This window comes from Tiliqua scincoides, chromosome 4 (genome assembly GCF_035046505.1).
Source record: "Tiliqua scincoides isolate rTilSci1 chromosome 4, rTilSci1.hap2, whole genome shotgun sequence".
NCBI classification, from domain to species: Eukaryota; Metazoa; Chordata; class Lepidosauria; order Squamata; family Scincidae; genus Tiliqua; species Tiliqua scincoides.
This window is the reverse complement of record NC_089824.1, coordinates 129693854-129708972: the sequence shown is the minus strand read 5'-3', so window position 1 is coordinate 129708972 and position 15119 is coordinate 129693854. Positions and strand designations below refer to the sequence as shown.

At 44.2% G+C, this 15119-nt stretch overlaps 1 protein-coding gene across 1 annotated transcript in view; it reads right to left on the bottom strand.

Moving 5' to 3' along the window:
- Positions 1-15119, bottom strand: part of COL11A1 (collagen type XI alpha 1 chain) — a 284888-nt gene that overhangs the window by 18403 nt on the left and 251366 nt on the right. Inside the window, exons 55-57 of the mRNA XM_066624556.1 lie at positions 8961-9014; positions 7718-7825; positions 7568-7621 (exon numbers count right to left, since the gene is read on the bottom strand). Of these exons, the coding sequence (XP_066480653.1) occupies positions 7568-7621; positions 7718-7825; positions 8961-9014 (216 nt within the window). The remainder of the gene's footprint in view (positions 1-7567; positions 7622-7717; positions 7826-8960; positions 9015-15119) is intronic.

Below are 15119 nucleotides of genomic sequence, written 5' to 3'. Positions count from 1 at the left end.
TCCTTTCAACCGTGATTTATGGAACAACTGGAGAGCTTGACTTAGAGCAAAAGGACTGTCTTTGCAACCATGTCTTGAGATAGATCCCATGATTTCTGGCAGATGGGGGCAGGATAGGGAACCCCTGGAGATTTGTATTGATGGTGACGGAAGGGGAGAGTTGGGAGGCAGCAGGTGGTGGTTCATCTTCCTCTCAACTTTGAAGGATGGAACAGGGAAGAACCACCAAGTTCTCCAATCCATTCACTGATGGAGAGGAAGGGAGGAGTCATTACCGAGTCCCACATTTGCAGATTTTCCTTCCTCCTCCATCAGCAAATGGGGAAAGCTCAAACATGACAGCAAGTTCTCCTCTTTCCACTCTTCATGGCTAATGAATAAAAGTTGCCTCCTCTACCAAGTCTCTCTCACAATTCACCAACAGATAGGGTGGGAAGAAAGTACTTGGTGGGTGGGTGGCAGTGACTCTTTTGCCATCCACACTGGCACAAAGCAGAAGTGGCTACAAGGGGACATTTGCATTTGCAGATGTGGAAGGTGCAGGAAGGTAGCAGCAGCAAGATAGACAATGCCTACAGCAGTTCTACCAATGCCTTTTCTTGATGGGGGAAGGGGTTTGTCATTTCCAACATTCTGTAGTTTACACCTAATGTGTTGGTTCTCCAAAGGCCAGACAAATTTTATTTTATTTTATTTTAAATTTGTTCCATTTCATTCAGCCTATCGAAATCTGTTCAGAAGTAAGTTCCACTGTGTTCAAAGAGTTCAGTGGGACTAAATCCCAAGAGAGTGTGTACAGAATTGTAGCCTGAAGCTAATAAGCCACGAGCTAATTTTGTCCCTCCCCCATTAAAGCCTTTTGATTAGTATTCCTTCGGTGTTCCAGCTTCAGTCAGGTTTTAACTAGTTAAAAAGCTACATTCCTAAACAGTATCCTCTTCTGGCCCCATCTTTCATTGCTTGTAATACCTAGCAACTTTCAAAATTCATTTTCTTAATTTCAGTCTGCATTAGTCTAGGTGAATCCCCTAGGGGCTGGGGGATAAGAATAGGCCCTCTGTTTGGCTGTACTTATCATAAGACGTGACTAAACCACCACTGGGTAGATGGGACTCGTCAGCCTGGGAAGGCAGCTCATCTGAGAGAAGGAAAACTCTGATCCCAAACCTCCACTGCCTTGTGGCTACATCCAGTTATGGAAAAGGCTTCAGGAGTCAACCTCAAGACAAAATCTGGAACCAGAGTCCCTGAGGCGGTTTGTGGCTGTATACAGTCATGCTCTGGCAACTCCTGCGACGCTGCTGGAACCAGCCGTATTGGCTTCTGTCTTTCCATTGGACCATTTCAGCGATGTGGTGAGGGGGAACTTGCTGCATGGGTAACAGCCTATCCCCCAGACCTTCTTTAACCAGGCTTCGCACACTGGAGAGGACACTCCAACTTCGCCATACGGCGTCGGCACAACACAGGAAGCAGCAGTTTACCAGTTATAAGTCTTTGCTTGACTGGCATAGAGCGTGATTCCAGGGGCCGCTTCTGACAGTGGGAGAGGTCATTGCATTTCATTGGGCAGCTACCGCCCGCCTTATGCTGGGCAGTCCCCAGCCAGTAAGGTGCTGCCTCACCATGGTCCATTAACCACATGGGGTGCGTGGGATTTAGGGTGAAAACCGACAAGAGGATCGACAACTCTGCACCATGCAACAGGAAAAAGAAAACTCCTGCCCTAAAGCTGGAATGTTAGGACACCTGGCTTTTCTGACGATCTGCAATAAATAGATGATGTGTGCAAGACAGCTGTCATCGACATGGAACTGAACAGACTGCTGATGGACATCGTCGCCCTTCAAGAGACAAGGTTGCCAGATTCAGGATCTGTCAAGGAGAGAAATTTCTCATATTTCTGGCAGGAAAAACCACTAAACGAGACCAGGGAACATGGTGTTGGCTTTGCAGTCAGAAATACCCTGCTGGGGTACATCATCCCACCTACTGCTGGAAGCGAAAGAATTTTGTCCCTGCAGTTTCACTCATCAGCAGGACTGGTTATTCTCATCAGTGCATGTGCACTGACTCTGTCGTCTCCAGTAGACAGAGTTCTATGACAACCTGGCCCCTACTATCAAGAAAATCTCCGAAAAAGAGCCACAGTTCATCCTCTGCGATTTCAATGCTAGAGTCGGTGCTGATCACAGTTCGTTGCCCACTTGCTTAGTCCAATTCGGCACTGGGAAGATGAATGAAAATGGCCAACGCCTGCTAGAGTTTTGCTGTCATCACGGTCTCTGCAACAGCAACACATTCTTCAACACGAAGCCCCAACACAGAGTCTCTTGGAGATACCAAAGATCAAAGCACTGGCACCAGCATGACCTGATTCTCACCAGACACTCCAGCCTTCCCAGCATCAAGATCACACGCAGTTATCAGGGTGCTGACTGCGACACTGACCACTCCCTGGTGTTCAGCAGAGTGAAACTGGAAACAAAGAGACTGTATCTCACGAAAAAGGAAGGAAGGAATTGATACCAGCAAGACCCGGGAACAGGGAAAAGAGGAGGAATTTGCACAAGCGCTTGAGGAATCTCTTCCAGGCCTGGCCGATGCAAATGTATCCAACAGATGGGAACATTTCAAGAACGCTGTTAACAACACCACCTTGTCCATATTCGGCAAGAAGACCAACTAGACGGCAGACTGGTTTGAAGCCCACTCTGAGGAGTTGACACTAGTCATTGAGGAAAAGAGGAGAGCTCTAGCAGCATACAAAGCCTGTCCCAGTGAGCGCAACCTGCAGGTCCTCTGAGCTGCTCGCAGCAAAGTTCAGCAGATTGCTAGGAGATGTGCTAATGACTACTGGCTCCAGCTCTGTTCCCAGATAAAGACAGCAACTGACATGGGCAACATCAAGGGGATGTATGATGGTATCAAGCAGGCCCTAGGTCCAACACAGAAGAAAATTGCCCCTCGGAAGTCTGCCACAGGTGAGGTTATCCAGGACCGGGCACAGCAGATGGAACGCTGGGTGCAGCACTACTCTGAGCTATATTCCAGAGAAAATGTAGTAACTGAAGAAATACTGAACAACATTGAGTGCCTGCCTGTGTTGGAGGAGCTTGACAGTGAACCAACCCTGGCAGAACTTAACATGGCCCTGGACTCCCTTGCCTCTGGCAAGGCAGCTGGGAAAGACAGCATCCCTGCTGAAGTCCTAAAGGGCTGCAAAGGGATCATCAATACTGAGCTGCATGAAATCCTCTGCCTCTGCTGGAGAGGAGTACCACAGGATATGAGGGGTGCAAGCATTGTCACACTGTACAAGAACAAAGGTGACAGGGGTGTCTGCAATAACTACCGTGGCATCTCTCTCCTTAGCATTGTAGGAAAGCTGTTTGCCTGAGTTGCACTAAAGAGGCTCCAGGTACTTGCAGAGAGCATCTATCCAGAATTGCAGTGCAGATTCCGAGCCAAAAGATTCACCACTGATATGGTATTCTCCCTTAGACAACTGCAGGAGAAATGCAGGGAACAACGACAGCCACTCTTCATAGATCTCACAAAGGCTGTCAACCTGGTCAGCAAGGATGGCCTTTTCAAGATTCTCCCCAAGATCGGATGTCCACCCAGGCTCCTCAGCATCATCAGGTCTTTCCATGAGGACATGAAGGGCACGGTAGTCTTTGATGGCTCAACATCAGACCCCTTTGACATCCGAAGCAGAGTGAAGCAGAGCTATGTTCTTGCGCTGACCTTGTTTGGGATTTTCTTTGCTGTCCTGCTGAAGCATGCCTTTCAAACTGCAACAGAAGGCATCTATCTCTGGACCAGATCAGACAGAAAGCTCTTCAACCTCTCCAGACTGAGAGCAAAGTCCAAAGTACAGCTGAAATGCCTGTGTGACTTCCACTTTGCCGACGATGCAGCTATCACCACCTACTCTGCCAAAGATCTCCAGCAGCTCATGAATTGTTTTAGCAAGGCCTGCCAAGACTGCACTGACAATCAGCCTGAAGAAAACACAGGTCATAGTTCAGGATGTGGACTCACCTCCCTGCATTGCAATCTCTGCGCATGAACTGGAGATTCTCCATGACTCTGTGTACCTTGGCTCAACAATCTCTGACAATCTTTCTCTCGATACTGAGCTAAACATACGCATCAGTAAAGCAGCTACCACATTTTCCAGACTTACAAAGAGAGTATGGTCTAACAAGAAGCTGCTGGAACATACCAAGATCCAGGTCTACAGAGCTTGCATCTTGAGTACAGTTCTGTACTGCAATAAGTCATGGACTCTTCGCACACGACAGGAGAGGAAGCTGAACGCTTTCCACATGTGCTGCCTCCGATTCATCCTCGGTATCACCTGGCAGGACAAAGTTCCAAACACAGTCCTGGAACGAGCTGGAATCCCTAGCATGTATACACTGCTGAAACAGAGATGCCCACATTGGCTTGGTCATGTCATGAGAATGGACGATGGCCGGATCCCAAAGGATCTCCTCTATGAAGAACTCGTGTAGGGAAAGTGCCCTACAGGTAGACCACAGCTGTGATACAAGGATATCTGTAAGAGGGATCTGAAGGTCTTAGAAATGGACCTCAACAGGTGGGAAACCTTGACCTCTGAGCGTCCCGATTGGAGGCAGGCTGTGCAGCATGGCCTCTCCCAGTTTGAAGAGACACTTGCCCAACAGACTGAGGCAAAGAGGTAAAGAAGGAAGGCCCGTAGCCAGGGAGACAGACCAGGGACAGACTACATTTGCTCTCAGTGTGGAATGGATTGTCACTCCTGAATCGGCCTTTTCAGCCACACTAGATGCTGTTCCAGAACCACCATTCAGAGCGTGATACCATAGTCTTCCGAGACTGAAGGATGCCAATGTGTCTAGGTGGGCCTGTGACTTAACTGCAGTCAATCTTCCCCCATTTTCCAGCCAGACTGTACTTCTATGCCGGCTTTAAAAATGTGCACCTTATCCATTAAGGCTAGGATGCCCACTGTGAATATGAACTAGAATTGGTACCACCTCCCCTCCTCCTAGAGTTTCGACAGTGTAGGGAGTTAATTAGGATTCGGGATTATTTATGAAGGCTCAATAACAATAACCATTATTGTTATTAATGGTTTTAAGAAGAGGAGTGTACTTATGTCCATCTCTGTGTGTGTGCGCGCACAAGACTACTGGTGCTCAGAAACCACTGACTTCTTCACACTGAGTTTAGTCAACTCTGGCATTAGCGCTGAATGTGATTTTTTAGTTCCTTTTCAAATCATTAACTAACTAGGTGACTATTAGCAAGATAACTATCACTCAACTAAAGATTTCACCACTACCAGCTAGTTAATCATACCCAGTATTTTATCATTTTTATTCACCGCATCTAGAGTGGGGGGGGGGGGAGGGAAGCATTCTTCTTCAAGCATGGATAAAACATTTAACTATCTAATAATAATAATAATATTGAATTTGTACAAATTAACATATGAAAAGCCCACTTGTCTATTCACTGCAAATGACATGAGAAAAGCATCAATTTATGAACACCTGTTAATTGTTTATTGTTAGTGTGCTGGAGGAGGTTTGTGGAGGTGAGGATGGATAGGGGGTGACTAAGCACCTCATGACTACTGGTTGCCTGCTAGCAAAGGACATCTGTGAAATGACAGTGTGGCTGGCAATGAAAAAGTCACCTTTTCACTGAGGCACTGAGTCAACAGAGCCATAACTCTTCATGTGCAAACATATTATTCAGTATGTATCTTTTCCATTTCTTCTTCAGGATATCATTAAATGCAAAAAAAAAAAAAAAAAAAAATACATAATTCATGAACAAAGAGAAAAAGGAACATAGTGGAGGCACAATTTAAGGTTTCTGAGATGCAGAACACAACGTTCACTTGCAGTGTGTTCTATCATCCTGCTCTACCTAGTGTTTGGTATTCTGCTCACAAATGCAGTCCACCAGATATAACCTGAAGTCAGCAACAACAGTATTGGAACTTTCAAGTGAGAATCACTCTTCAAATGTTCAAGTTTATATAGCTAATACATTTTTTTCTCTTTCTATCAAAGCTGGATATTGAGTTTTCCCATTATACAAAGCCTAATCATTTCCGGCGATGTCATGCTGGATGCAGGGCTATTGGTGCAGTGTCCTCTGCATTCAGTATGCTCTCCAGCAACCAGGAAAGTAAAATATTTACCTTCCTGGCCATTGCATGGTCCCCGATAGGACTCCTAAAATCTATGCCAGCTCTTTTGCTAGGGATGTGCCCAGCCCAGGATGAAGGTTCAGGATGTAGCTGATGCAACTGCCACAACAATCTACTCTGTCCTGCCCTGACACTGCCATGATAGAGGGACCGTCATTGCGCTGGTCCCTAATTAGACTGGGCCATAAGAAAAAGAAAATAAATGATTTTTTCTCTCTCACTTACTAACTTGGGGGTTTCCAAAGCACACCCAAGCAACCATGTATATGTGACTTGCAAAGGTTAGGTGTGTGGTTTCCTTGGTTCCAAAAGAAGAACCCCACTAATTGAGGTACCTTGGTTCAGCTATTACTTTCACTGTATAGATTCAGACACAAGAAAGCCTGACACTGCAAATGAGGCCTCTAGCTTCCCATGTTGCATGCTACTTTACTTTTAAGTGCAAGATTTAAGCACACGCTCACAATGTGATCTATTGAAAATATTAAAATATGCATTCTAGTTCTCTGGGCTTTAATGTTCATTCCAAGAAGTAATGAGGACAGACTTCAAGGGCAGACAAAGGAGACCAAGGACTCAATCACTCTTCTGTGCAAGTTTGAGCGAAAGAAGTTCCTAGCAGGTTATGCCCTACATGGTCCTTTATAAGATTTTCAAATATTTCTAAGTTGACAGAGAGGTTGAGGAGAGGAGGGCATGCTGCGTTGAAAAATATTGATTTGGGCAATAACTTTGGAGTTCTTTCCATTAATGACTGGAAGTATAAGAAGTGATATGCAACAGTAGTGATGAGTAGGACCCTCCCCCCTGCATCGAAGGTATGCTGGGCTCCAAAATTGAGCCCAAAATGGCAGCAAGCTGTCAGACACCCTTTAGAGTGCCTTTAATAGTGTGCCATGCTAGAGACTCAGAGTGGCATAAGAAGATGTCTGGGTTGCACTAGGTCTTGCTGTTCACAGGCAGAGGCCTCCAATATGGTCTGATGTAATACAGTGATATCATTGTGCCATAGGCTTTTGTTCATGTGTGGTGATAGGTAAGCCTTGAGCTGTAATCATATACACACTTACCTGAGAGTAAGATTCCCTGAACACAGTCAGACTTACTTCTGAGTAGACATGCATAGGATTGAGCTGTTAGTGTGGTTTCAGGACTCAAAAGAACCTGACAGATCTGCTGATGAATTCTGGTTTTGGGTCCAGTTTGGATCCAATTCCCTCCCAACCACAGCTGCCAAAACATCCAGCAGAAATGCTCACTTGGTTCGAATTTGGTGGCATTCTCTAATACAGGGTATACTATTAATGACTTCACTTTTAAGGAAAAGTCCCCACAAGGAAAGGTACTTACCATGGGACCTGGTGGGCCATCTTGACCTGGTGCTCCAGGTAAACCTTGTTCTCCCTACATGAAAGAGACAAATCAGGGTTCTTTGTAACAGCATATTATAGTAGAGAAGAAGAGACATATAGCAAAAATTGTTACAATCAGTACACTCACCACAGGGCCAGGAATACCCCGAAGTCCTTCTGGGCCAGGTTTTCCTGCAGGACCCTGAGGTCCAACTGGACCTGTTTTTCCTGGAGCACCTTCTGAGCCAGGTTCACCCTATAAAAATATAGATCAGATAAACAAAATGTCATTAATGTTTTGGTTATTGCCTCAATGGATAAATCAACTGAAGAAAGCTTCAAGAATGACAGCACAATACCATGCATTCCTATTTAGAAGAAAGCCTTACTGGGTTCAATAGGACTTACTCCCAGGTAAATGTGTACAGAATTGCAGCCTGAAGTACTCATATTAAAAAAAAAAAGGAATTGGTAGGACTGATTTCTGTGCTATTCAGTGTATAAAGGATCTGGAAATGTTTCACTGTCAAAGATCTAAATTTTTCTGACTACCAGTGCAATCCTATGCATGTCTTCTCAGAAGCAAGTCTCACTGTGCTCAGTGGGACTTACTTTCAGGTAACTGCATAGGAGTATAGTTGGTCTCAACACACAAGGGATGGGGGCACTTCATGTTATACTGTTTAGATGTATATCTAAAATCTTTTCAGTTTACTCTTGAAAATGTTAACGATAAATGTGATCAGTGGATCCATTGATCACATTTATGCACACTGAAAATATGCCTCATGCAAGTACACTCATCAGACCACAGGGATTGAGTGGGGTTCAAATGGTTCTAGAACCATGAATCCCAAATGGGATTCTTCTAGGAAAGCAAGAGCAGTAGACAGTATAGGTGAAAGGCCTTCCCTGGTCCCTTACACCACTCCATTTTTGTACATGTATAGATCAAAGCAAAGACTAGAGTAGGTATCGAAGTGGTTTCCTTCCAATTAGAATAGCTTTGCCTCTTGTGTTTAGCTTGCGATGCTACTGTAGGTCAAACCCTGTGTTTCAAAAACTTTCTGCTTTCTTGTATATGTAAACAAAGGCTATTCGTCCACATGCTCCTACTTCTTCCTTTTTTTGCCTAACCCCAGACTCTGGGTTGTAAGTCAGCTTTCTTATTATTAGAACCAATTCACAGAACCCTATTTCTCACTTGATAATGGCATGGCGAGCAATACCTATACAATGGATAAAGCTCTCCTTAACCATGGGGGCACACCATCCATCAACAGGAGGCAACCTAAGCTTTGATAGCTACCACCACTGCATCTTATCATGTGAATTTGTTCCTCATTCAGATGCCGTTTATTCATATAGCATGTCACACATGTCAAATTTACCTTTGCACCTTTTTCACCTTGCCGTCCTTCTGCTCCAGCTGCCCCTGGAGGCCCCTGTGATAGAAAGGAGAAAGTTATATGCTGGTTCACGTATACAATATATTTCACAGGTGCATCACACTGAAGGAAAAAATGTGATCAGAGGATTTGTTTATATTTCCTAAAATGCTGATGCAGTAATGAAACTGAGATGGAGAATCAGCAGCAAACCTGGACTGATTCCATCACTGTGCTGCTCAGCCTCCACAATTCAAATGTGGTTGAAAAACCCAAGAGCCCGATAGTTAGAAACATATTTATAAACGTTTACAAACCATTTCTCCAGAAAGCCACACCCCAAATGGTTTGCAATAAAACACACATAGTAAAAAAATGATAACGTGACAATATAGCCAATATTATGAGTCACTATTATATCATCATTTATGATAATACTTGGTTTGCTGTGCAAAAAGCAGCAGGGTACCAAGAGAAGACTTAGAAGAAAAGAAGCCCTTACAAGTTATCTTGTTTTTTTTATTTTTTCCAAGCAGGCTTGTCCTGTATCCTGTATCCTGGCTTAAGTGCTAGAGTCCGATCCCACCCCCCCTTCCTGGGCCATCCCACCCACCATCCCACTTGCCACCCCCCACCCTGAAATGCCCCTGTAAAGCCTTCCCCCCCTTCCCCAAACCCCTGTGCCCCTTGGCTGGCATTTCCTTCCCAGATACAGGTGGTATGGGTCCTGCATCTAGGCAACATGGGGCCTGGATTCTGCCTCCCTGAACCAGTGCACATCTATGCGCTGGCTCATCTTCCCCCCAAGTTGTCACAGACGTGCCTTACGGCATGTTTGCAATACTCCCGGGTTGGTACAAGGGACTTGTGCTGGCCCAAGGGTGAGCCAGGATTGCACCCTCAATGCCCCAAGTCAATGGGAACAAACATGTGTGCTTTCAGCCCCACTCAGATTCCATGTATTTCCTCTGATCATTTATTCAGGAGAAGGTCTGAAGAACTGAACCCAACCTTTCCCTCCACCACACTTCCTTCCTCTTTCCTTCTGAACAGATGATCAGTTGTACTGAACAGAATCTCCCAAGTTGTGTACATCTAATCCCATATCTGGAGTCAGGCTTTCCTGCCTGTGAAAATAAGCATACAGCAATCTGTATGCACACTTCCTCGTAATTGATCAGGTAGGACCAATCCTATTTTTTGCAAGGCAACTAATGAGTCCTTTCACAGCACAAGATCTACTTCAAGCAAGATTCTTGAAGGGTTAAAACCAATTTTTCTGGTGTGAGAAGTTGTGAAATAACTCCTCAGTAATTATAGATGTGCTTCTTGCATGATCTAGGAATGCAGCTGCAACATCAATTAGCAAAGCTTAAGAACAATGTGATCGCTAAATTATAAGTACAAAGAATCGTGATTGCTAAACAAAAGGGGTGCATTTGTTACCAAACAGTGCCAATTCTGCACTGAATTCAAAGTGGGTAAATGAGCAGCTCTCATAACACCCTCTGTTTGCTGGCATTGCACAGATGGTGCTTCTACAAAGGAAAGATGGTTAATTGTTATTTATCTTACTCTCTGACAATTTGCAGGTTTTGTAGTGCTGGGCAAAAACTTATATGGCCCAAAAAGATCTCAGGAAGAAGAACATGGAATTAAGGCATGAGCTTTTCTCCAGAAGCTGAGCTAGCCACAGTCACATGAAACCAGACTCTTGTGCACTGGTTTCCAAACTGTGGTTCGTGGACCACAGGTGATCTGCAAGACCTGAGAAGTGATCCATGAGGTCTTGGGGGAAAAAATCACCTTTGATCATTTCCAGTGCCTTGCCGAGCAAGCATTCCTTCATGAACCACCAGGGAGGGTGAAGAACGGACTGTCCGCAACTGGCACTAAAGTGCTGGCTGCGGGTTGTCCATTCTCCACTCTCTCTGGTAGTCTGTGAAGGAGTGTTCACTTGGAAGAGGCTTCCCCTTGGACAACTAAAGAGGGTGGAGACGCTGAAGGCTGTGATCTGTTCACCACACTCTCTGGTGGTTTGTGGGGGAGTGTTCATCTGGGAAATGCTTCCCCATAGACCTCCAGAGAGGGAGAGAATAAACCATCCTAAGCTGCCATTGCATGTGGTCCAACTGCCATTGCATGTGGCCTCAGTGGTCCACAGGCTTCTAAAGGATGGGAACCACTGCTCTTGCAGAAAAACTGGTGCACCCCAGATGTGGATGTGCAGCACCATTGTATAAAACATGCACCCAGTCACTTTATGAGGGCATGACGATATGAATCCAGATGTGCACTGGCAACATCCATAGGAAGTTGTTCACCAGGGCAGTGCATGTAAATCTGCCTTCACGAATTGAAGCACACATTGTATGTGTGGGGCTACATTGAACAAATCCATATGAACACCTGAGTTGACACTTTATGTTAATATTGCAAAGTGGCTGCTTTAGTCTCAGTTTTACATTGCCATTGAAAACATGTTCAAAGTGCTACTCAGAGTCATCAGTCAGCTGATTGAAAATATGCTTGTGTGATTTTTAAGCCAAGTGCCATTCATTATTCACAAGACACATAAACATGACGTGACCATTTGCTAGGATCAAGAAACTCACTGCCATATGATTAGGCTTTCTGTATATATTTACTCAAGGGGAGAAAAGAAACAGCCTCATTTTCATGTGTTAGAAATATCCTGCTGAGGTAGCTAAATGCTTTGCTCATAATTGAAAAAGAAACCCACCATAAATCACTGTTCCTTCACCCAGATGTTTCATTTTGTCCTACATGACATATAGAGAAAGAGTCCTACTGTTTACCTGATCAAGCATTTTACCTGGGATTCTTCAAGTTTTCCATGGAAGGAAAACTTATACCATTGTTTCATACCAGTTTTTTGTTTTGTTTTCAAATCAGTTTCTTAGGAACCCCAAAGTTCCGTGGAAACGTACTGGGAGTTTCCTCAATAAGAATATCAGTACTGGCAGAGAAGTTGCCTGAAAGACAATTTTGCTATTACTACCAATCTTCCTTTGCAATGTGCAGGTGGAGTGCTGGTCATGTTCTAAAGCAAATTATCAGCTCATGCAAGGTAGGCCTGTACAGTGTTGTGAATGAACTCAGTATGAACTTTATAATATGCTTCAGAATCCCCTGGAGCAGGCAGGGGTTCTTTGACAGATACATCAGGTGTGGAAAACCTTCCCTGAAGACATAAAAAATCCCTACTTTACACTAAATACACCAAGGATGAACTTGGAACCAAAACTGTTTGCCAGCTTCACTGTTTTTCATTACCTTTTCATTTCAGAAAGCTGCTGCTCTAACTACTATGGGCCATTTCACATAAATGAGAAATACACTACCACATATTTGGCTACACAATCACATGCAGAAATATTGATGTGAGCCAAGGACTGACACAGCGATGACTGCAACTATTCCTGAGACAGCAGGGACTTTGGAAGAAACAGCTGTGATCACAGAAACAGTTGGTGATGCCAAGTTGACGACTGACTCAATCGTTTCTCCACATGATTATTTACCTGAATACACAACCCAATGGGTAAAAAAAGTCTAACTACACATGAGTTTAAGGCATGATCCAGTTCAGCATGTCTTGATTTTCTTTTGTAAAAGGCATATACAGCAGTGCCTCACCTGGAATAGGACCATGGGGAGGCACCTCAACATTTTGCCCTCCCCATGCATGGTATTTGCCTGGGAAAAGCAAGCCCCTACTGGAGCCAATGGGAGCCTTTTAGCACATGAATCAATCGGTTCAATCTGGATCAGGAGCGCGGCAGGGCTACAAGTGTCAGTTCACCACCCCCTGATATTGTCCCAATCTGGACTGCGCACGCATGCATGCATGCACACATGTGGTATTTACACAAGAAAATTCAGATCTGCAGTGTCAAACCATGCATTAAAAGTAATGTGTGGCATGATCCTCTGCATCATTTGTTGCTGTGTGATCTGGTCCCAAAAGTACTATGGCTGACATCCATTCAGCATTAAATGTGTGCTAATGGATTCTCTCCTCTGCTGAAGGAGTTAAAACCTCTCAGGGTTAATTCACAAGCCACTTTTGATACCAACCAGACTTAAGCAGTCCTACTAAAGAATCGGTCATTTCATTGAAATCATTGTGAAATAATTTTAGCAGATCAGTTCTGCATATTGAATAGGTTATTTGATGAGAGCTGGAATTTCTCATGCTAAAGTGAAAGCGCAAAGATTAGTTGTTGTAGATAATTTGTGCTAAAATAACAGATTCCTCATAAAACAGCTTAAGCCTGGTTCACGCAGCAGCCTATGAAATCAGCCTCGTGTTAAGGCTAGGAAATGAGGTCACAGCCTAGATGAACAGGTTAACAGAGAGGATTTCATGGAAAGGTGCTATTTTTTCCTACACTAGTAGCTAGTTAAGATACCAGCACTAATGAACTCTTCAAGGACTTGGGAAGGAAGAATTTCATTGCCAATAACAGCACAGATGATTTAATGGATTTCAAGGATGACTGTAATTGATTGTGGGAGGTGGGAGAAGATATTGATTTGGGGAGACAGGCAAAAAGAAGGCAAAGGAAATGGGGCTTGTTCCTGGAAAAATCTTAGAGAGGGGAAAAAAGGGAGATGATGTAGTTCAGAAATGGAGGCATAAGAATAAGGAAGAAAAGACATTAATAAACAATGTGAAGGTCAAAGGACTCCCCCTTTCTAGTAATTACTCAATCTGCCTGTCTGGGAGTAGGGGTAAAAATAAATTCAAGATTGCATTGCTTTCCAGAGCATTCTGGCCTCACAGTAGCTACTGATCACACAAACAGCAGTGCTGCTAGTGGAATCTAGCCTGTGCCACAGTCTGTTTTGTGTAAGACTGAGCTTCAAAACAGGACTTCCAAGCTTCCAATCTCACCTCTGCCATGAACTCAACAGATGGCCTTAGTCCTGGGGCAAGCCATTCCCAGCTGTATTATGGGGGTAATAATTCTTATTTAACTTATAGTGCTGTTGGAAGGATTATAAGATAATAGATATGGAGCACTTTGCACACACAGAAAGTCTTATACAAAGGTTATATTTTGGGCACAATCCTATCCAGGTCTACTCAGAAGCAAGTCCTATTTTGTTCAATGGGGCTTACTCTCAGGAAAGTGTGGTTAGGATTGCAGCCTTTATTATTTAATGTGCTTCACTTTGGTTGGACTGGTACGAACTAGCAAGCTTGTAAATACTCCATACAATGTGGTTAGCCTGCAATGTTTTGTTCTTTAAACAAAACCTACTTGCCTGCACATCCTGATGTTAGTTATTTGCCACCATCTGATAGCCTGGAAGACCCAAACAGGAACCAATTCCCAATCGCCAAAATCTTTCCTGCTTTGCCTCCTGGAGATGGGTTTTTTTTGCAGCACTGGTGATCAGGCAAATTGGCTCTTTGGACATTTGACTGGTAATTTTGATTGTACTTTAATGACTTGCTGCTGGCCGCCTTGCATGCCATTTGTGGGAAACAGTTGGCATATGAACAGCTAAATAAATAATACATTGTCTCTTTTGATGCGGTGTGATATTTGCTTTTGTTTTTTCTGAGGCAGCCCCACCAATCCAAATTGTTATGCCAGCAAAACAAGATTAAGTGGCGCTGTTAATAATCACGTGATCAGGGAGGAGGATGTACAGAGAATAAGTAAAGGTGATCTCCCTAAGCCAATCACAGCACACCATGTGCCACTTTTTAAGGAAAGATCTTGAACATGCCACTCCACCTTAATGTTGCTTTTAGTTATTACCACAGCTGTTTTCAACCTTATTCATCTCACGGCACACTGACAAGGTGCTAAAATTGTCAAGGCATACCATCAGTATTATGACAATCGATAGGGCACACCCATTGACAGTAGGGGCTCACATACCCCAATGACCCTACAAAGAAATGTCCCACCCCCAAACTTTCATGGCACACCTGTAGACTATGCGCTGCACACCAGTGTGCCATGGCATAGTGGTTGAAAACGGCTGGATTACCATGTTGGCTAAATACAGCCTCCAAGTTCAAGTGCAGTATATCTCTGAGTGCCAGAAGGTACAGAGCAAGAATTATGGGAGTGCTGTTGCCTATTTGGGGTTGAATGCTGATTACTGGGCTTCTGCACA